The sequence below is a fragment of the Prunus persica genome, chromosome G6, assembly GCF_000346465.2.
Source record: "Prunus persica cultivar Lovell chromosome G6, Prunus_persica_NCBIv2, whole genome shotgun sequence".
In the NCBI taxonomy this organism is placed as follows: Eukaryota; Viridiplantae; Streptophyta; class Magnoliopsida; order Rosales; family Rosaceae; genus Prunus; species Prunus persica.
The window spans coordinates 9,689,391-9,711,015 of NC_034014.1; the positions used below are offsets into that span (position 1 = coordinate 9,689,391).

Consider the following 21,625-nt stretch of genomic DNA (forward strand, 5'->3'; position numbering starts at 1 on the left):
AATTAGGAGTTACCTAACCTAATTGGGAATTACCTAATCAAATTGGGGGTTACTTGATCCCCAATTTAATTAGGGATTCGGTTCATCCATAATCCCTAAATGCACCAACCCCACCAACCACACCAACTACACCAACCACACCAACCACACCAACTACACCAACCCCACCTACCTCTCCAAAGGCCACTATAAATACCTGGTTACGCACAAGGATGAGGTACGTCTAAATTCTTACTGAAACTCTGCATAAATTATTTCTCAAAAACCCTAGCCACCTCCTCTCTTTCTCTCTCTCACACAAGGCTCCGGCCACCACACACGGCTCCGGCCACCCGGTTTTCCTTGAAATACCCTACCTAACTTAGGCATCGGAGGGCCTTTGGCCAACACCCCCCGGGTGTGGTCCTTTTACTCCGATCTATTTTGCAGGGAGAAAGAGAGGCGGAGAAGACGGAGGAATCTTGGGCGAATATTCTCCCGTGAGATTATTTGCACAAACAAATTGGTGCTTTCATTGAGAGCACGAGATATATTCAAAGCGTGCTCCAAATCCATCTTTCACACATTTTTTTTTCAAACAACCATGGTTGATACAAGACGTACGAAGAGTAACGCTACCACGATGGGCCCATCTCATGGTTTCGTGGTCGAAAGCTCAATGCAACCGTACGGAATCGTGGCTACCAACACCTTGCAGTCGTCCTCTAGTGCTTTGCAGCCGCCTTCAGCTGCTGGAATTGCAGAACAGCCGCCACATGACCCTGGGACCTCCACAGCCTTGCAGTTGCCAGCGCCGATTACCGGAGCTACTCTGCCTCGCTGTCCTGCCGTCGGATCACAGCAGCAGCCACACCACTCAACTACCGGATTTGCTGCTCAGCCCCATGGCTACTCCGACGTCATCCCAGTCTTGGAGCAGATCCATTCTCTCCCTCCTCTGCGATCACACTCGACATATGCACCTGTGTACGCGTCTAATGGAGCCCTAGCCCATGTGCCGTTGGGCCCGATGCACAACGCTCTACTTGACCCGCGCAGTCAGGTGGACCTTAACTCACGGGTTGATCAACTCACACAGATGGACCTTAACTCACGGGTTGATGATTGGACAGCTACTCAGGTCAGAACAACCTGATTGGACAGCTACTCAGGCAGATCAACTTGAATCAAGGCCCTAACCTTGGACCCCGTGACGAGGAGATGAGGGCACACCAGCATGTCGGCGAGCAGTTCGAGAGGTCCCAAGCTGGTCAGACAAGGGCAAACCGGCAGAGGAGAGATCGAGATTGAGATCGAGTAGATGAGACGCAGACAGCCGCGAGCCGTACTCTGAGCCGTTCGGGGCTAGAACCAAGGACCAATGTGCTCGAGAGACTAGGCCCACAAACCAATGTCCACGCCCGCTTGGGCCCACAAGGAGCTCGAGTTCGTGAGCAGTCGCGTGACGAACGCAACGACCGCGCCCACCAACCCGCTCGAGGGCCAACACTCGACGGCAAGCTGTAGAGGGATCATTCCAAGCCCAATCTCCTAATCTGCCCCACGGGCAGGGCACCCAAGGGGATCGACCCTTGGGAACCGAGGAAGGAGTTAGCCAGTCACGCTCGAGACACCAAAGACGTCGACCTGAGCGACCATCCTTGCAGGCAGAAGATGATGATCGACGCCCACCAACCTGCTCGAGGACCAACACGCGGCGACAAGATGTAGAGGAATCCTCACAAGCTCAATCTTCTAATCTGCCCCACGGGCAGAACACCCAAGGGGATCGACCCTTGGGAACCGAGGAAGAAGTTAGCCGGTCGCGCTCGAGGCACCAAAGACGCCGGCCCGAGACTCCAGTCCTGCGAGCAGAGGACGTCGAGAAGCTAGTAAATGACCGACTCCAAGCTCTCCAACTTAAAGGAAGCGCGGGGGAGGCCCTGCACAAGGAGATTGATCGAGTTGACTGCTCACCCTTTACTGACAAAGTGGAACGAGCTCCTCCACCGAAGCGGTTCACAACGCCATCCATCACTCCATTCAAGGGAGACTCTGACCCTGAGAGCCATTTGAGGCACTTCAAGAGCGTCATGATCCTGTACAAGGCAGACGATGCCCTGATGTGCAAAGTGTTCGCGATGACCCTGCGAGGAGCAGCTCAAGACTGGTTCCACACTCTACCGTCCGCGTCGATAGGAAACTTCAAGGAGTTGGCCTTCATCTTCACAAAGGAGTACACCTCCTACAAGACGGTCAGAAAGCATGCAGACCATCTGTTCAACCTGCGCAAGAAACCAGACGAGTCTCTACGAGACTACCTGAGACGGTTTAAGGCTGAAAAGGCTAACATCATAGGATGCAATGACCAAGTTGCATCCTCAGCTTTCAAGAAGGGCTTGCCAACCGAGCACGAGCTATACCGGGAACTGGCCATAACACCAAGTCAAACCTTGGCAGAAGTGTTCGCGACGGCAGAACGCTACACACTTTGGGACGATGATCGAATCGCCGCAAAGAAAGCCAGCAAGCAAGTTGATCACCCGACGAAGCAGGCAAGCCAAAAGAGCAACCAGTTCGAGCAAAAAGCCCGAGATAAGCGCAGATCGCGGCCCCGAGAGGGAAGCTCAGAAACAGGGACCTTCACTGAGTTCGCTATCCCAATTCATCAGATCCTGGCTCAAGTGAAAGACAAGCCGTGGGTGAGGAGACCGCCACCCATGAAGGGAGACCCCTCTAAAAGGGACACCAGTAAATACTGAGCATTCCACGGGGAGCACGGACATTACACCAACAACTGCAATGCTTGGAAAAGGCATCTTGAGGAGCTGGTCAGAGGAGGTCATTGCACAGAATTCGTCGCAAAGAAGGCCATTCAGCAGATCGAGGATCGTGATGCGGCTGCCAAGGAGCCTCCCCAAAAGGTCATTCGAATCAACACCATTCTAGCTGACTCCCGGGAGTCTGGGCTGACCACCAAAGAGCGCAAGAGGAAGATCGCGCAGGCGGCTTATGTCTCCCAAGTCACAACAGGAGTACCAGTCATTGTGGATACACCCATCATTGGTTTCCAGAAGAAGGACTTGATCGCGCTTGACCTACCGCATAATGATGCGCTAGTCATCTGCATTCAAATTGAACAAGCTGTGATCGAGCGAATTCATGTGGATGAGGGCAGCGCAGCTAACATCCTGCAACTATCTGTCATCCAACAGATGGGATTGGAGCCCAAGATTAGCAAACTTGCCAGGTCGCTTACCGGCTTCAATGGGGCCACATCAATCACTATTGGAACGATCGACCTTGACGTCCACTCACCCCCAGTGCTCTGCTCGCAAACCTTCATGGTCATCAACGAGATCTCCCCCTACAATGGAATATTGGGCCGACCGTGGATCAGCAAAATCGAGGCCATCACATCTGCTCTGCATCAGAAGATTCGATACCCCATCCCTGGAGGCGGAATCGGGCAGATCAATAGTGACCAAGCCATGGCAAGAAGATGCACAGCCCAAGGGCTCAAGAAGAGCAAGCAGTTGCAGTTCACACCAGTAATGCAAGCTGCTACCGAGGCACAAAGCGTTCCCAGCAAACAAGCAAGCTCGAGCGAGAAGGGAGCTGTTACCCCACAATAGCAATTAATGAGCCAGGATCAAGGCGAGGGAATCCGCCCGGAAGACTCCCCTGAAAAGGGTTGGAAGCCTGAGGATGACGTCGAGTTAGTACCCCCTGATCTTGGCCAGCCAGACAAAGAAGCGCAGGTCGGCTCGTGCCAGAATCCAAACAAGAAGGATCGAGAGGAGAGAATCCGCCCAGAAGGCTCCCTTGAAGAAGGTTGGAAGCCTGAGGAAGACGTTGAGTTAGTACCCCTCGATCCTAACCAGCCAGACAAGAAAGCGAGGATCGGCTCGCGCCTAAGCCCAGATGAGAAGATGGAGTTGACCATCTTCCTCCAAAACAACAAAGACATGTTCGCGTGGTCACCATCTGACATGCCCGGCATCGACCCAGACATCATCTGCCACCGCCTCCATGTCAACCCTGCCAGCAAGCCCGTGGTGCAGAAGAGACGCAACTTCGCTCCTGAGCGAGTCGCGATCATTGAGGCCGAGATCGACAAGCTTCTAGCAGCCGGATTTATTGAAGAAGTCTCATACTCAGAATGGCTGGCCAACGTCGTTTTGGTGGCAAAACAAGAAAAAGGCAAATGGAGAGTGTGCGTCGATTATACCGACCTCAACAAAGCATGCCCTAAAGACAACTTCCCGTTGCCGAGGATCGACCAGCTCGTGGATTCAACTTCCGGCAACCAGCTGCTCAGCTTCATGGATGCCTACTCAGGCTATAATCAAATTATGATGTACGACGATGACAAGGCGAAGACCTCTTTCATCATCGAGAGAGGGACCTACTGCTACAAGGTCATGCCCTTCGGGTTGAAGAACGCCGGAGCAACATACCAAAGGCTCGTTAATAAGATTTTCAAGGAGCAGATCGGCAGAACCATGGAAGTCTACGTGGATGATATGCTGGTCAAAGCCCCCAAGCGTGGAGACCACCTCAAAAACCTCACCGAGGCATTCAGCCTGCTCCGCCAATACCGCATGAAGCTGAATCCAAGTAAATGCACGTTCGGTGTATCATCCGGCCGATTCCTGGGGTACTTAGTCACACAACGAGGTATCGAGGCACACCCACGCCAAATTAAAGCCATCCTCGAGATGAAGTCACCTTCCACGGTGAAAGAAATACAAAGTCTGACGGGCAGAGCAGCAGCTCTCAACCGATTCCTCTCGAAGTCTACCGACAAGTGCAGACCATTCTTCAAAGCTTTGAAGAAGGGGCAAAAAGACAAGTGGAACGAGGAGTGCGAAGTAGCTTTCCAGAGTCTAAAGACCTACCTTACTTCACCTCCCCTGCTCTCGAAGCCAGCTCCTGGTGAAGACTTGTTCGTGTACCTGGCAGTGTCCGACTCAGCCATCAGCTCAGCTCTCATCCGAGAAGAACTTGGGGCCCAACATCCGATATTCTATACGTCAAAAGCTCTCCTCGATGCAGAGACTCGCTACCCAAAATTGGAGAAGCTCATTTTGGCCCTTGTCGTTTCCGCGCGAAAGCTGCGACCTTATTACCAAGCTCACCAAGTCATCGTTATGACTGACTTTCCTTTGAGATCAATCCTCCACAGCCCTGATGCTTCTCAGCGGCTTATGAAGTGGGCAATAGAACTAAGCCAATACGACCTCCTCTACCGGCCAAAGACTGCTATAAAAGCCCAGGCCTTAGCAGACTTTGTTGCAGAGTACACACCATCAGCCGAAGAAGAGAAGCTGGTCAGCAAAAAGAAGGAAAGTTCGAGAGCAGACAAGACCTCCGCGGAACCTGATCAACCTAGAGACATGTGGCAGCTACGCGTAGATGGAGCGTCGAACCAGAAAGGAGCTGGAGCAGGCGTCGTCATCATCACCCCTGATGGAACCCTGTTAGAGCAAGCTATCACACTTGGCTTCCTGGCTTCAAATAACGAGGCAGAGGAAGTTACAAGCTCGACACTCTAGAAGAGAAGGAAATTCCAAGACAATGGAATGCCCACCACCTTCGGAGATACTATCCGTGAAGCTTTTCGCTTACCAGCTCGACTCCTAGCAGACGACGAGCCTCCCGTACTTCAATTGAAGACAAACTGCTTTCGATGTTGCCTATGTTGTTAATTTGCTTTATTCAATAAAGCGATGTATTCACACCAACATCAATACAAGAGCAAGTTTTTCAATGAAGTACTTTTTCGAGCATTATGTCCCACAAACATATACATGCGGGCAACAAGCCTTACCTCCATTGCAGACAAGCTGCTCCCCGGAGCACAAACTCAATGGAGTCTTTTTCAAGCGCTATGTCCCTGACATACGTACACAGGCGACGAGCCTTACCTCCATTGCAGACAAGCTGCTCCTCGGAGCACAAACTCAATGGAGTCTTTTTCAAGCGCTATGTCCCTGACATACGCACACAGGCGACAAGCCTTACCTCCATTGCAGACAAGCTGCTCCCCGGAGCACAAACTCAATGGAGTCTTTTTCAAGCGTTATGTCCCCGACATACGCAAACAGGCGACGAGCCTTACCTCCATTGCAGACAAGCTGCTCTCCGGAGCACAAACTCAATGGAGTCTTTTTCAAGCGTTATGTCCCCGACATACGCACACAGGCGACGAGCCTTACCTCCATTGCAGACAAGCTGTTCCCCGGAGCACAAACTCAATGGAGTCTTTTTCAAGCGCTATGTCCCCGACATACGCACACAGGCGACAAGCCTTACCTCCATTGCAGACAAGCTGCTCCCCGGAGCACAAACTCAATGGAGTCTTTTTCAAGCGCTATGTCCCCGACATACGCACACAGGCGACGAGCCTTACCTCCATTGCAGACAAGCTGCTCCCCGGAGCACAAACTCAATGGAGTCTTTTTCAAGCGCTATGTCCCCGACATACGCACACAGGCGACGAGCCTTACCTCCATTGCAGACAAGCTGCTCCCCGGAGCACAAACTCAATGGAGTCTTTTTCAAGCGCTATGTCCCCGACATACGCACACAGGCGATAAGCCTTAGCTCTATTGCAGACAAGCTGCTCCCCGGAGCACAAACTCAATGGAGTCTTTTTCAAGCGCTATGTCTTCCAAGTGCTATGTCTCCGGACACACACTTACAAGATACAATGAGAATTGAAGTTCGAAAGACAACTGAAAATTCCGTAACAAAGCGGCCAATCAGCCAAGTTCAACAAGAAGTAAGATGGTCAAACAAAAGACCACTTATTGAAAGAAAATAACAAAGTTCAAAAATAGCAAAAATGAACTACAACTACTAGGGAACTTCGGCAGGTGACCCTTAGCCGGTCACATCCTCAACTGCACTGGCAACAGCCTCATTCTGCCCAGCCAGCACAACTTGCTTAACCGCCTCGGCTGCTTGCTCCTTCACATCCGCTTTAGCCTCATCAGCTGACCCACCTTGGCGTTTGTCTTCCTCAATTGCAGCTTCATCTGCTATCTGCTCTTCAACTGTTTCTGCATCCATAGCATCCACCTGCCCACTCTGAGCGGGGGGCAGGTCAAGACCAGACTGCTCACCGTCATCATCTTCGAGAGGGCAGCAAGGAGAAGCACCATTCTGGCAATAACTAGCTTAGCGCAAGCAGATGGACTTGACAGAAAGCCCGTTTTCAGCAGATCAGACATGGGCTCGCCCCCAGCAGAGTTATCACCAGTTCCCGGACCGGCAGTTCGTGCAATTGGAGGACTCTTCGCTCGAGCAAACAACTTTTTAGCTCTTTTGGCTGCAACTTGCAACATTGAGTCAGCCCTGCGCTTGACTGTTCGTGGCCCCGTAGATGAGTCGTGGTTGCTAGGCAGAGGTACAGTCCTCTCAGCTTGATTCCCAGATCGGCACGGATGACCCAATCCTTGCTTCCCAGCGGCTTCCTTGCATGGCAGATCACGAGTCTTAGGCAGTACGGGCAAAGACTTGAGCAGAATCTCCCGAACCTCCTGCATGCCGTTGGCCTTCTTGCTGTTCGCTGACGAGGCGTTTGATCCTGGCAGACGAGGCAGGAGCAACTCCCATATGGGCCTTCTGAGCAGGCAAGACCTCTCTTGTAGAAGACTTGTTCGTGGCAAGGGAAGATCTCGGCTGCCTTCGCTGTAGAGACGTATCCACTGATCGTGAAACTACAGCTTCATCTCGAGCAGAGCTACTGCACGCTTTCCCACCATCGGGGGAATCAGTCGATGACTCCTCCCGCTTAACTGGCAAGTCACTTAGCTCCAAGTAGCTCGACTTCCACCTTTCAATATCTTCAGCAGGGGGCAGGCCACCGACTTCCTTCCGATGTTCGCTCAGCAGCCAGCGCCATTCACGAAACTTGGCGGGGATGCTCAAAGCTTGTCGAACCTTCGTCATGTCCGGGTCGAGAACGAGCTTCTTTTGGATGGCATCATCTGCAAGTATGAGACGAACTCCTCTTCCCATCTGCCGCTAACTTCCAGCACATCCTTGCTCCGCACATGATCGCCTTGACTCATACTGATCCTAGTTTGTGGCACAAAAAGAAGAAGGAATTGAAGCAATTTGGATCAGCCACAAAAAAGATGATCTAAACTGCCACCTGCTCCAGCAGCAGATCGCGCACCTCCAGCCCAGTTACAGCTGGACAGCCCGAGTAAAAAGCCTCCTCCACGCAGGAGCCCAAGTCCACGAAGGAAGTCCAGTTACAGCTGGACAGCCCAACGGATAGTTTACATCTCCTACATGCCGCCACGCGCCATGCAGAAGCTGGGGGGCATTTGTGGGAACCTAATTAAACCAAAACCCTAGGTCAATTAATTAGGCCAATCAATTTGGGAATTATTTGACCTAATTAGGAGTTACCTAACCTAATTGGAAATTACCTAATCAAATTGGGGGTTACTTGATCCCCAATTTAATTAGGGATTCGGTTCATCCATAATCCCTAAATGCACCAACCCCACCAACCCCACCAACCACACCAACTACACCAACCACACCAACCACACCAACTACACCAACCCCACCTACCTCTCCAAAGGCCACTATAAATACCTGGTTACGCACAAGGATGAGGTACGTCTAAATTCTTACTGAAACTCTGCATAAATTATTTCTCAAAAACCCTAGCCACCTCCTCTCTTTCTCTCTCTCACACAAGGCTCCGGCCACCACACACGGCTCCGGCCACCCGATTTTCCTTGAAATACCCTACCTAACTTAGGCATCGGAGAGCCTTTGGCCAACACCCCCCGGGTGTGGTCCTTTTACTCCGATCTATTTTGCAGGGAGAAAGAGAGGCGGAGAAGACGAAGGAATCTTGGGCGAATATTCTCCCGTGAGATTATTTGCACAAACAGCATGTATGATCCTTGTCTCTTTTTACGACAAATGGGGGATTCAAAGGTGGAAAAGGATTTTCCTTTAAATACACATGACAAGTCTCCCCTTTACTCTTTTCTTAACCGAAAGTGTTTAAACATAGAGGCTCTGCCTTTTCTGTAGTCTTATCTCCCTCATTTCCTTCTTTCGAGTGATTGGAGGTTTTCCCAGCCGCCCATTGAGGCGGCTCCTCCCCCTTTTCTTTTTGTTTTTGGTTGGTTCTTCTTCTTCTCCTCTCTTCTGTCTTTTTTTGACCATGCCCTTTAAAATCAGCCCAAAATGAAGTATGGGATGGCTCTCACCCGGACGCCTAAAACAAAACTAGTACATTGGCACGCGCATCACACATGTCAATTAGCCTTTTTTTTTTATTAAAAAAAAAAAAATCTCTTTTGTATAGGAACCTTTCTTTCTTACAGAAGTTGTCAGCAATGTAGTCCGTAAATATAGTATAAATATTATTATTATCCTCTTTTACTAAATTAAAATATTTAAATTTACTAATATTATCCTCATTTAATATATTATTTTCTTCCTTAACATTTTAATTAGCTAAGAGTATTTTGGGATTTTAGATATTTCACCAAAGTTTTTCCCTTTATATATATACTAGAGCGCTTGTGTCAATTGGCAGTTTTTGTTTTTTGTTTCATTTTAGTATTATGAAAGGGAGAACTTGATATGCTTGCATCCCATGAAAATAAAAGCCAATTTTTAATTTATTTTATACATTGTAATATAAAAAACTGTTAATTTATTTATTCTTCTTTAACAATCTACATAAGAGGAGAGACCGAACTCAAATGCAAAAGTGGACTCCCTGCCTTAACCCTCCCTTCTTTTTTTTTTTCTGTTTTCAAGGAGTCACTGCCTTAACATATGTGGTTTCGTTTCTTAATATTTTATTAGCTAACTATATCTTTTTGAATTTGAAAGTTTTTTTAATAAGAAATAAATAAAAGAATTATGAAAGTTTCATTTTAAGGCATTAACAGAAGAAACTCACATTTTCATAATATCCGAACAACTACAACAACTAGTGGTTTTATTTTGTCTGTATGAAGATCGAGGATTGGAGGTAGTGGCGTTATGGTGGGTTTCTGGCACAGATTGGGGAACAAAGGCAAGGCCTTATACTCAGCGACGCTCTCACCGCCATGTTCAAGCCCTCTCACTCTCCCTCACATTTGGGTTCCCACCCAAACCCCCCAACGTCCCCTCTCATCTGGGTTTCACCGTAAGTGCATTTCTACACCACATTTATGTTCTTCAGCTCATAGAAAATCGTGGGTCTCTCTGTTTTAGCTTGATTGATTGATTGATTGATTGATTGATTGATTGATTGAATGAATGATTGAATGATTGAATGATTGAATGAGTGGTTGTTGATTGTTGTTGTACGCAAAGCTGTGAAAACAGGAGCTACAGGGAAGACTCAGAGTGCTGCTGAAATAATGAGCGGAAAGCCAATTGCAAAAGACATAAATTTGAGAGTAGCTGCTGAAATAAGCAGAATGAAAGCTGCCATTGGAAGACTTCCTGGGTTGGCTGTGGTTTTGGTGGGCTACAGAGAGGACTCACACGCTTATGTCCATATCAACTTAAAAGCTTGTAATGAAGTTGGGATTAAAACTTCCATTGTACAACTGCCCCAAGATTGTACTCAAGATCGACTTATTGATGTTGTTTCGAGTTTTAACAGCAACCCATCTGTGCACGGTATAATTGTTCAACTTCCTCTGCCACAGGTACCAACTCCTTGGAGTTAATTTAGAATTATTGCTTCAAATTGGGTTTTGTATTCTTAATTTCTTCTAGTTCTAGGCATGTGATTTGGTTTTGGCCTTTTGGGTTTCTAAAAATATTGTACATTAACTTGTTTGATTCAGCATTTGGAAGAGGAAACGATTATAAATTTTGTGAGTCCGGAAAAAGATGTGGATGGCTTTCATCCCCTCAATATAGGGAATCTTGCATTGCGGGGAAGGGAGCCGTTATTCATCCCTTGTGCCCCTAAGGCTTGCATTGAGTTGTTGCTCAGGTATCGTGTGGAGATCATTGGGAAGAATGCAGTGGTAATAGGGAGAAGCAAGATTGCTGGGTTATCCACTTCTTTGCTCTTGCAGGTGACACATATTTTTGTTCTCTACTGTATAGACATCAGAATGTTTGAATAATTTTTCAATGATGCTCCATTAGTCCTGGACAGAGGCACCACGCGACGGTTAGCACTCTCCATTCATTCACCAACAACCCAGAACAAATTACTCGTCGAGCTGACATTGTTGTATCAGATGTTGGCATTCCAAATATAGTTGGATGCGATTGGCTGATGCCAGGGGCAGTTGTAGTCGACATGGGGACAAATTCAGTTAAGTTAAATTATCTTGTTTCTATCTGACTTTCAGATCAAATGAGGATTATATCTGTGCAGAGTCATAAACATTTCTTTCTTAGGTTGTTGTGAAGTTTGGTCAGTTTTCCTGTCCATTTAAGTGCAATAACAAAGGAGCAAACTACTGTTCATCTGCCAAGGAAGCAGTCATTTCTGGTTGCGATTACCATAAAATACTCAATGCACCCGCGTTGGAGGGTGCATTGGAAAAAAGTATCCCAAATCTTTTTATTCTTTATCTTTTGTCCAAAACGGAACATTGAAAGTATATATTACTTCAAAATCCCCTCTCTTAAAATGCATTTTAAAAATAGAATTTTCCTAGAGAAACTAGATTTGTACGATCATAAGAATTTGTGTCTATCAGATTTTACCTTCTTTACTCATGTGTGGTCATAAAGGAAGACTCAACTGCTTCAGCCTCACATGAGTCGTGACTGTATTAGACCATAATGATATTTATTGTTTCATTAAATGTAGAAAAGTACTTTTGAAGGCCTGATGGTGGACTGAATCAATATCCACCTATTTAGATGAAGTTCCAAAGAGTGTAAGAGTTTACTCATCCACCTATTTAGATGAAGTTTCATATAAGTTCTTTAGTCGTATCATTGCATTAGGGGTTGGAACTAAGACAATATCCTTAATTATGCCTTACCTTCTAACCATTAGTTGTCACTATTACTATATTACCTAAATGTCGCTAGTTACTGTATTGTTGAACATCTATTAATATGTAAATCAACCAGAACCGCACGAGTAGTATAGAAAACTGCGGCCATAACTTGGGTTGAGAAAATTTATCCTTTACATAGGCCCTAGACCTCTAACTTACAAGAGTTTTGTTCCTTCAGTGGTTGTCTTTGATAAATTGTAAAAGTGCTTGTTATTTTTATTTTAATATGGGGAAATGACAGTGTCATTAAAACAAAGTGACTTTGCGTGGCCATAGGAGTATATTACTATTAGTAAGTGTATTCTGGGTCTTTGTGTTTTTGATAGGGTTTTAATGGATGGTCATGATTAGTTTGATTTTTAAGGACTAGGATTTATTATTATCCAGCCAAAGTCTACAAATAAGCTTGTGATCTCTTGTTCTTTGTAGTAAATGAATTTTGATGTAAAATTAGGCTAGTTGTGTTTCAAGGCATAGCTACCTACTATTAAAGACTAGGATATTATTATCTAGAGGTGTTAGTCTAAATGTGATAAAGACTACAACATGCTTATGCACAAGTGTATGCATTGTTGTGTCTTTCCCGTCTTGCTTATTTTTCTCAGTTGCCTTCATTTCTTTGCCCTACTTGCCCTCTGAATTGCCTGATATCCAATTGAATTTCTCATTAGATCTGGTTCACCTGTCATAGATCCCTAATTTACCCCCAAATTCTTTCATCAAGCCAAACCCTAATTGGACTCCTCAGTTTCACATCAACCCCTAACCCTAAACTTTACAGTTTAGAGCTAGAAGTGCCGATGGTTCGTGCTGTTTTGAGTCAACTATACAACATCAAGTATGTTATGTCAAGGATTTTAAATAGCAGAGGGTAAGTGGTAATCCATGTTCGCTTCCCATTATTAATAGACAAACTGGACTGCAATGTGCTCAATGAGAAAGCCATTTCTCAATGAGGGCATTGATCTTGTTCTCTCGATGTGCAGCACCAATTTGTTTTGGCATATGGACAGATATTGTATTGCATGGTAAGTACCAAGAAAAACAATGCATTACATAGAGTCTTCAATGTTATATCACAAGTACAGAAGCCATCAAGGAAAATCAATTTTCACCGCCGCATCTCATGTCAAATTTGTAAACGTGTGTTTTTCCATGCCAATAAAGAAATACAGTGATATTTCACTAGGATATAAACTTGTCTGCGTATTTGGTTTGAATTCTTGGGCTTGCTTTGTCATGATGGATGTGTCATAATATGCAGGATCCCAATAGTCCCCGAGGGTTCCGTACCACCGATGATGTTTGCTACGAAGAGGCAATTAAGGTGGTGTCAGCCATAACTCCTGTGCCAGGAGGAGTTGGACCTGCTGTAATCTCAATGCTCCTCTCCAACACCCTTGACTCTGCAAAGCGAGCTTACGGATTCACTTGATCTTTTCTCCTAAGAAGGGAATGTATATGTGACTGGGCGGGACATGACTTGTGGGGTTTAAAAATTGGAAATACATAGATCGAGAGCAATTTAACTTCAATTCTAATTGCTTTTGTTTACCTTTTTACTAGTAGTTTGGCATATGTTATGGTATGCATGTGAGAGTTATTGCTTGGAAAGTCGAGAAGAAAGGAAAGATGGATTAGTGGGAGAAAAATATGAGAGTATTTTATTTATTTATATAGTAGTTAATTACTATGTTGCTCTTAGTATATTACCTTCTTTTTATTGAATGTAATTTAAATTTTTGTTTGGCAACTTAAAATTGAGGAGGAGCTCCTCCGCACAACAATGGAATTTCGACATTTGTTAGCTCCTTTAACTATTTTATTTGGAATTTGATTTGGTGTGAGGAGGAGGTCTCCTCACTTGTATGGAGTTAAGCAATAGGGCATTTTTCTCTCTTAATTAATACTATAGATTACCGCTTTATGTTCAGTTAGGTTTTAACAAAAATCATGAAGAAAATCAAACGGAACTAAACCACTATTGGGTTCAGGCAGTTTTAAGCGTGATTCGTGTAAAATAAAATATAAACAAAAATATATAAATGGCTAGTCTGCTTCAATTTAGGGTAGTTTACGAAAGCTTAAACCCGCAACCAAACTAAACAATTACAATTGGATTTGATTTTAGACTGTTTGATTTTTTTTATTATTGTCAAAACAAACAAACAAAAAAAACAAAAAAAAAAGTTAATGGCAAAACATAGAAACCCTGTAAATATGGCAAAACATAGAAACCTTGTGAACATGGCAAATGTAAGGCAAAGAACACATAAACCATGTGAACACGACAATGGCAAGGCAAAACAAATTATAAAATGTTAAATTTCAAAGAGACAGGTCTTTGATGTATGATTTACATATGTCCATGAAAGGTACTGATGATCATTATCAATTTGCACGTCTTGCTCGGTTTGCACAAATGAGAAAATAGAAAGATATAGTTGAAATAAAAAGTCAAGTTGATAGGTATTTGCTAGATCGTGCTGAAAATATTGAAAGTGAAGAAAAGTTTGACACACTTAATTGGTAGAGGGTAAATTCCACTAGATATCCTGTTTTATATCTTCTTGCTACAGATGTGTTTGCTGTTCCAGTTTCAACAGGCCTCTGAGTCTGCGTTTAGCACTGGAGGTAGAATCATAGATCATTTTAGGAGTTCCTTGACTCCTAAGATGGTTAAGGCACTTATTTGTGGGCAGAATTGGCTGCGAATTAGGTGATACTGAGGACCTATTATTACCTTGTTTATTTGTTTTAATGTACTTATTTAGTGATTATTTATTTTTACTTTGCTTTTGAGACAATGCAGTGAAATTAGAGGATCAGGTGCAGTTCTTGACTTTGTTATTTTGAGGAGATGAAGACATGTATATGATGTGTTATTGCTAAACATCATCATACTTTAAGGTCCCATGTTGTAGACTTGGGCTTGGACGCTTCATGAGTAAGAGAAAAGCTCCAAAAATTTTACTGTGAATCGTTGAAGCTCTGCAGGAAAAATAGGAAATTCAATTGAGGGTGTTGTTTATGCGGCGCCTTAGCAGAGTAATAGTGGGGTTTCTAAAATTTCATTTATGCTTTTTTACTTCGACTTTGATTTAGATATAATTTTCTTTGAGTTTTGAACTAGCATTGAGGGGAAGCTGGAATTGGGAGATACGGAGGGGAGGAGGGGAGAAAACGGCAAAGCAAATGTTAGTTTAGAAAAATAAAAAAACTAAATTTTATTCTATAGCTGATATGTCATGTATCAAAACGTTGGATTGTTATAACAGCCTAGATGAAACGAAATGCGAAAAATGCGTGAACTCTAAATGTAGATGCTCGGAATCATTAAATAATGTATAAGAACTTAAATTTTAAAGTGTTTGTTTTTTCTTATCCACAATTTTTTTTTTTGATCTTTTTAAACATACCCAGCTCGACAAAACCAACCGAGTCAACTCGATCAAAAGTGGGTTGAGTTGAGTTGGATTGGTCTAATAATAAGCGGGTCTTGGGTTAAAAAAAAATTGTACAACCGCATACAGCAGCGAGGCAAGAGTAAGAAAGCAAAGTCAGTGTGGATAGAGAGAGGGGGGAAAAGGAATGGCAACGAACCTTTTCAAATGCAGTACTGGCATCGGCGTCCGCCTGCTATTCCCCTTTGCCCATTCTGAGCTTCCTCTTAATTTCCATCAAATTAATTCTGCCATTAATGGTAATTATCATCATCTTGGTCTTCGCAACAAAAAACCCAAACTACCTTCTGCAAGAAGTCTGCTCTGGCACTCATCTTCTTCCTTTTGCACCGCCGCCTCGGCCACCGATGCTTCTGCCACCGGTGCTTCTGGGGCAGTGAGCGATGCTTCTATTGATGAGGCAGTGCCGCCGGTGAGCGACGTCGAGGACCAAAAACAGAGGATAAAGGATGCAGCCGACGTGCTCGACATAAGGGTTGGCCGAGTTCTTAAGGCATGGAGGCATGAGGAGGCTGATTCTCTTTATGTCGAAGAGGTCGACATCGGCGAGCCTGAACCCAGAACAATCTGCAGTGGCCTTGTGAAATATGTTCCTCTTGATCACCTTCAGGTACCCAAAATACTTAAATTTAAGTCCTTTAGCTTATATGTAGCCAATTGGGATTGCAAAGGGTAATGTAGAATTGGAGTAGGTGGAGATTATTCTTGTGTTAGAGAATGGAGAATGATCACTTTGAAAATTGTATTCAATGTGATTTTGTTTGGTTTGATGCAGGATAGAAATGTAGTTGTGCTTGCTAATCTGAAGCCCAGGAACATGCGTGGTGTTAAGTCTAGTGGAATGCTTTTGGCAGCTTCTGATGCTTCCCATGAGAATGTTGAGCTTCTTGTGCCTCCCGAGGGTTCACTCCCTGGCCAAAGAGTATGGTTTGGATCTGAAGATGATCATCAAAATCAGCCTCCTCCTGCCACAGCTAACCAGGTACTCCCCGTGTCCAATTCTCAAATGCTGAATTTATCATTTCCAAGCTGCAAAAATGCTAATATCATTCAAAAGCTAGTCACCCTTCATGAAAAATTCAAATCAATGTTTGAGCTCAAGCAAATACATGCTCTGCTCCTCACTTGTGGCCTCTCCCAAGAACAGTCTTTGACATCCAAAATCCTTTCTTTCTCGGCGCTGTCTGATTTGGGTAACATCGACTACTCATATCGGGTTTTGTCACAACTCCCCAACCCAACAATTTTTGACTGGAACACCGTTATTAGAGGTTACTCCAAGAGCAAAAACCCAAACCGTTCCATATCTGTCTTTGTCAAAATGTTGCGTGATGGGGTCTCACCAGACTACTTAACGTACCCTTTTCTTGCAAAGGCATCAGCCCGCTTATTGAAGCGAGAACTTGGTGTGGCTGTGCATGCCCACATTGCCAAAAATGGTTTTGAGTTCGATAGGTTCATAAGTAATTCTTTGATTCATATGTATGCTGCCTGTGGGGATATCACATATGCATGTAAGGTGTTCGATGGAATTCTTGTGAAAAACTCGGTTTCTTGGAATTCCATGTTGGATGGGTATGCAAAGTGTGGAGATGTGATTTCAGCACGAGAAGTGTTTGATTTGATGCCAAAGCGTGATGTTGTGTCATGGAGTTCTTTGATTGATGGGTATGTTAAGGTTGGGGACTATAGGGAGGCCTTGGTAGTATTTGAGAGAATGCGGGTTGCGGGGCCTAAAGCAAATGAGGTGACTATGGTGAGTGTTTTATGTGCATGTACACACTTAGGCGCTCTTGAGCAAGGGAAGGTCATGCATCGCTATATGGTTGATAATAAGTTGCCGTTAACTTTGGTGTTGCAAACATCACTTGTGGACATGTATGCAAAATGTGGGGCGATAGAGGATGCTTTAGGTGTGTTTCGTGGGGGTTCGCTGCACCGATCTGATGTGTTGATGTGGAATGCAATGATTGGAGGACTTGCAATACATGGATTAGTTCAACAGGCACTTGAAATTTTTGCGGAAATGCAAATAATTGGGATTGTCCCAGATGAGATAACGTACTTGTGCTTGTTGAGTGCTTGTGCCCATGGGGGATTAGTAAAGGAAGCATGGCATCTCTTTGAATGTCTTGGTAAACATGGTATGAAACCCAAGTGCGAGCACTATGCTTGCATGGTGGATGTTTTAGCACGTGGAGGCCAGGTAACAGAGGCATACCAATTTATATGTCAAATGCCCAGGGAGCCAACAGCTTCAATGCTAGGTGCTTTACTTAGTGGGTGTGTGAACCATGGAAAATTAGATCTTGCAGAAAATGTTGGAAGGAAGCTTATAGAGATAGAGCCAGGTCATGATGGTAGATATGTTGGTTTGTCAAATGTTTATGCTCTTTCCAAACGCTGGGATGATGCGAGAAGCCTGAGAGAAGCCATGGAAAGGAGAGGGGTGAAGAAGTCCCCTGGGTTTAGTATAGTGGAGATATTTGGAACCCTTCACAAATTTATAGCTCACGATAAATCATATCCTGAATCGGAAGAAATTTATATGACACTAAGTTATATTGTGAATGAAATTAAGTTTGATATGGATTATAGAAATCAAGATTATTTTTTGTGTACAATGGAAAATTTCTAGTTTCTTTGAGTTTTTTGGAACTCAAACCTGGGTGTTGAGGCCTTTCAAGGAGTATATTTCTCGGGAAAAGTCTGAGGATAATCAATCTATTCCTTCAGATTGGTCTAGTCATCACAAGCTCATGCTGGACCGATAGGAAAACCCCTTCAATTCTCACATCAAGTGGACACAAGGCTTGAAAGTTGATACCTTTTCTAGATTCGTCAATTTCTATGGAGAAGCTGCACTAATTCCATCCATCTGCACTACTCCTATATGTCCTGTCTCCAATGAGTATCCATAGATAATTGAACATATCTTATTACTCTGTCCTTGGACTGTGGGGTTTTGGTTTGGGGTACATTTTGGCTACTAGGTGGATTGATCAACTATTCCTACCATGGATGACTGGCTGCTCAGAGTTTTACTCACCCATGTGTGAATGGAATTGCAAGAAAAGAATTACAGAGTTGGATTCCTTTTACCTTGTGGCATATATGGAAACCCAGGTGTGACTGCCTCTTACAAAGTGTGTGCTGTTGTCAAGGAACGGCTGAGCATGTAAGGTCAAAAAGTGAGCAATATAGTACGCAAGTTTCAACAGAAACCCATCCTTCTACTTGGTGGGAACCCCCTAATGAATAAGAGGTTAAAATCTACTTTGATGGTGCTTGTGAACCAGGAGGGATGGCAGGATCAGCTGCTGTTTCCAGGGAGTCTTTGGGACGGTTACATGGTGGAAAGTCAATAGCCTTCTTTACGTCATCAGTGTTATGAGCTGAGACTGTAGCTGCGCGGAAGGGATTGATTTGGGCAAAGTCAGAGATCAAATATGGAAACAATAATGAGCAACTGTTCAAGTCTGTCACAAAGGAAATAAGACAGCCAAGGGAAATTTACCCTTTGATGAAAGAGATCTTGCATGTTCATGCAGTGTGCATCTTGGTCGGACGAGAAGAAAATTCTGCAGTTGATTGGGCTGCTAGGCAAGCAGAACAGGGGATATGCACAGAAATTGGGTTTAGCAGGCCCCCATCCTCTCTTGTTCTGATTTCGGTATTACATGGTTTACTATGATCTTTACTGTCGATTGGGGGTTCGTAGTTTCTTTCTAGGGCCTTGTGTTTGCTTCTGTTATTTTTTCTGGTTGGCGTTAGTTTTCTCCTTTTTCTGGTTTGGATTTGTCTCTTGCCATCTGTTTAATGGAATATCAATTGGACCAAAAAAAATAAAAAGAATATGCCTTCAGGCCAGAGGCACTGGATTGTTATGGAATAGTTGGGTGCATTTTTCTCCATCTATGATATACTTTGTTTTTCATTTATGGTTCTTGCATATCACTATCTGCAGATTCAAAAGAAAAAGATATGGGAATTGGTGCAACCTCATCTGAAGACTGATGATTCTTGTATTGCTATACTTGGGGGGCATGTAATGCAGACATCTGCAGGCGTGGTAATCTCAAGTTCTCTGAAAAACGCAAATATCTCCTAATTGGACTTGGAACTTCATGCTATTAGTCGGTCTCTCCCGCATTCTTGATACCAATTTGTCATTACTGCCATATGATGATTTCTTAACTGATTTGTAGAAATTTGGTGCCACATGTTTTCTTTAGTTTGTGAGGGTTTCCGAATTTGTCAATTGTCTTATGCATGCCTGTTACCATAACATCTGATTTCGAGGTTTTGTTGTGCGTAGTTTTTGTTCTTTTAATGAGAATGAGGCTGTGTTTTCCCATTCCAATTCTGTTATCTTGATTGGATTTCTGAACCTACAGCCTTGGCACGAACATTGCAACGATTCAAGGCTAATCTAGTGAACTTGTGGATTTTCTCTATTGAAATTGAATGGATAGGTCTTGAGATTTGTGATCCATAATTCAAGTATTCATCTGGAACTTCATTTTCACCCAAGTTTTTTTGCTTGAATCCGTTTGTGAAAAATGTACCAAAAGACTAATTTGGTCTTACAATCAACCAAACAATTCCAATTACTAGATTTGATTAGATTGCTCCACTGTTATTCAATCTATTATCAAAACTATTAGCAGCGGCTCGAATTTAGAATGGCATATGCTATGCCTTCCTTAGGAAATTATTGAAAGATTCACCCCACAAGAGAGAATAAACTTATCTATATGGGGCTTTCTCTATAAAGTCTGCTTATCCAACCTTTTTTTTCTTTGAATGAGGGGTTGGCGTTGGGATTTTATTTGGAACTTTCCCTTGCCTCCCGAGTTACATATTTATTTATCAGAGAAGGGTTTAAACCTCAACTTTGGGCTTGTCTGAACTACAAGGGAGAGTGGGGTTTCTCACACAATCACACTACCAAGTTATCATGGAGGTTCGACTCTAAGACCACTGACATGCAAGTCAAAATCTTTTGCCACTGAACTAGACCTTGTTGGTGGATCCCTATAATTTTATATGAAAAAGAATGGTTGCCTGGGATTGTGGTCTAATTTTCCATAAATTTTACTGAAGCATGTTAAACACGTTGTGGCCTTGAGTTGAAATTTGCTTTATGTCTCGCTCTATCTAATCCAAAATAATTCATTGACTTTTGTTACTATTGTTTGTTGTGTTGAAAGCCCTCCACTGAAGAGTCTTTAAACCAGTATGGTAATGGCCCTAATAGGCCACATGACTTAAAATAACTCTCTTGGTGTTTTGACTAGGCTGTCCTTTTCTTGATTTCCACTTTGAGAATTAAAAGTCAATACCAAATATGAATTCAGTACAATATTGGGCGGCCAAAATTCTCTTATGATATGTTTATAATCTATGTTACAACTTACAAGAGAACATACATGACCGGAAATGACACTTGTCTTATTTCAAACATATGAACAGAATACGCATAACGTGGACTGAATTGAAATTGAATTCAAACCACGTCACTGCTTAATAATTGCATAAATTCTCTCCACATTCTCTTATACTAGTAGGTTAGGTCAAATATTTCAATCTAATTGACTTAATTAGCAGACATTGAAATCAATTTAATAGTCCAAATTCAAGCAGCCAAGTCAGAAGAGCAAAGGATAATGTTAAAGTGGTTGAGTTAATTACAAGATCACATGAGAAATGAGGCAGAGAGAGAAAGATGACAACGAACAAGCCTGTGTGTGACTTCTCATGGTTTGTGGTTTATGGCTTTCACAGTAAATAACGCACATCTCTCCCACCTAGCGATGCTTGAAGACATTGTTGGTGGTTTGATCAATTTAATAATTAAATTAACAATAATGATATGCTTTTCCATGCTCTGTGCTTGATTGATGGTGTTGAACTGAAAACAACATCTAAGTTCTGTTTCACGCCTTCTACCTAATATTTCTATATAAACAATTCATAATAATTGCAAATTCAAAACATGGGAAATGTTTAATTAATATTGTTTCATATTTTGTTTTACAAATTATTATTATATCGAGAAAACGTTCTTTTGTCAAATTATTTAATTCATTGCGATGTTGTTGTTTTTTCTGATTTTCTTTTGTGTAGCTAGTGCAGCCAGCTAAAACGTGTGAAAAGTGTTCT

General features: G+C 43.6%; 4 protein-coding genes across 7 annotated transcripts; all 4 read left to right on the forward strand.

Moving 5' to 3' along the window:
* LOC109949601 lies at positions 623 to 3,614 on the forward strand. The gene is made up of 3 exons (XM_020565673.1): positions 623 to 1,120; positions 1,551 to 2,677; positions 2,795 to 3,614. Exons 1-3 carry the CDS (start codon positions 623 to 625, stop codon positions 3,612 to 3,614), a joined length of 2,445 nt encoding a protein of 814 aa, XP_020421262.1.
* Positions 9,701 to 13,803, forward strand: LOC18773159 (bifunctional protein FolD 1, mitochondrial). Of its 4 annotated transcripts, XM_020566887.1 has the most exons (6): positions 9,701 to 10,162; positions 10,333 to 10,673; positions 10,815 to 11,051; positions 11,135 to 11,296; positions 11,801 to 11,870; positions 13,261 to 13,336. In XM_020566887.1, exons 1-5 carry the CDS (start codon positions 10,015 to 10,017, stop codon positions 11,831 to 11,833), a joined length of 921 nt encoding a protein of 306 aa, XP_020422476.1. In that variant the 5' UTR covers positions 9,701 to 10,014; the 3' UTR covers positions 11,834 to 11,870; positions 13,261 to 13,336. The 4 variants fall into 4 exon arrangements, with proteins under 4 accessions (XP_020422476.1, XP_020422474.1, XP_020422475.1 ...); XM_020566885.1 differs by lacking the exon at positions 11,801 to 11,870 and having other exon boundaries at positions 9,707 to 10,162; positions 11,135 to 11,302; positions 13,261 to 13,803; XM_020566886.1 differs by lacking the exon at positions 11,801 to 11,870 and having other exon boundaries at positions 9,711 to 10,162; positions 10,345 to 10,673; positions 11,135 to 11,302; positions 13,261 to 13,803.
* LOC18774668 (aminoacyl tRNA synthase complex-interacting multifunctional protein 1) lies at positions 15,470 to 19,955 on the forward strand. The gene is made up of 3 exons (XM_020566918.1): positions 15,470 to 16,070; positions 16,236 to 16,442; positions 19,428 to 19,955. The coding sequence occupies exons 1-3, from the start codon at positions 15,588 to 15,590 to the stop codon at positions 19,569 to 19,571; spliced, it is 834 nt and encodes a 277-aa protein (XP_020422507.1). The 5' UTR covers positions 15,470 to 15,587; the 3' UTR covers positions 19,572 to 19,955.
* On the forward strand, positions 16,449 to 19,306 carry LOC109949937 (pentatricopeptide repeat-containing protein At5g08305). The gene has a single exon (XM_020566917.1). It carries the CDS (start codon positions 16,467 to 16,469, stop codon positions 18,096 to 18,098), a length of 1,632 nt encoding a protein of 543 aa, XP_020422506.1. The 5' UTR covers positions 16,449 to 16,466; the 3' UTR covers positions 18,099 to 19,306.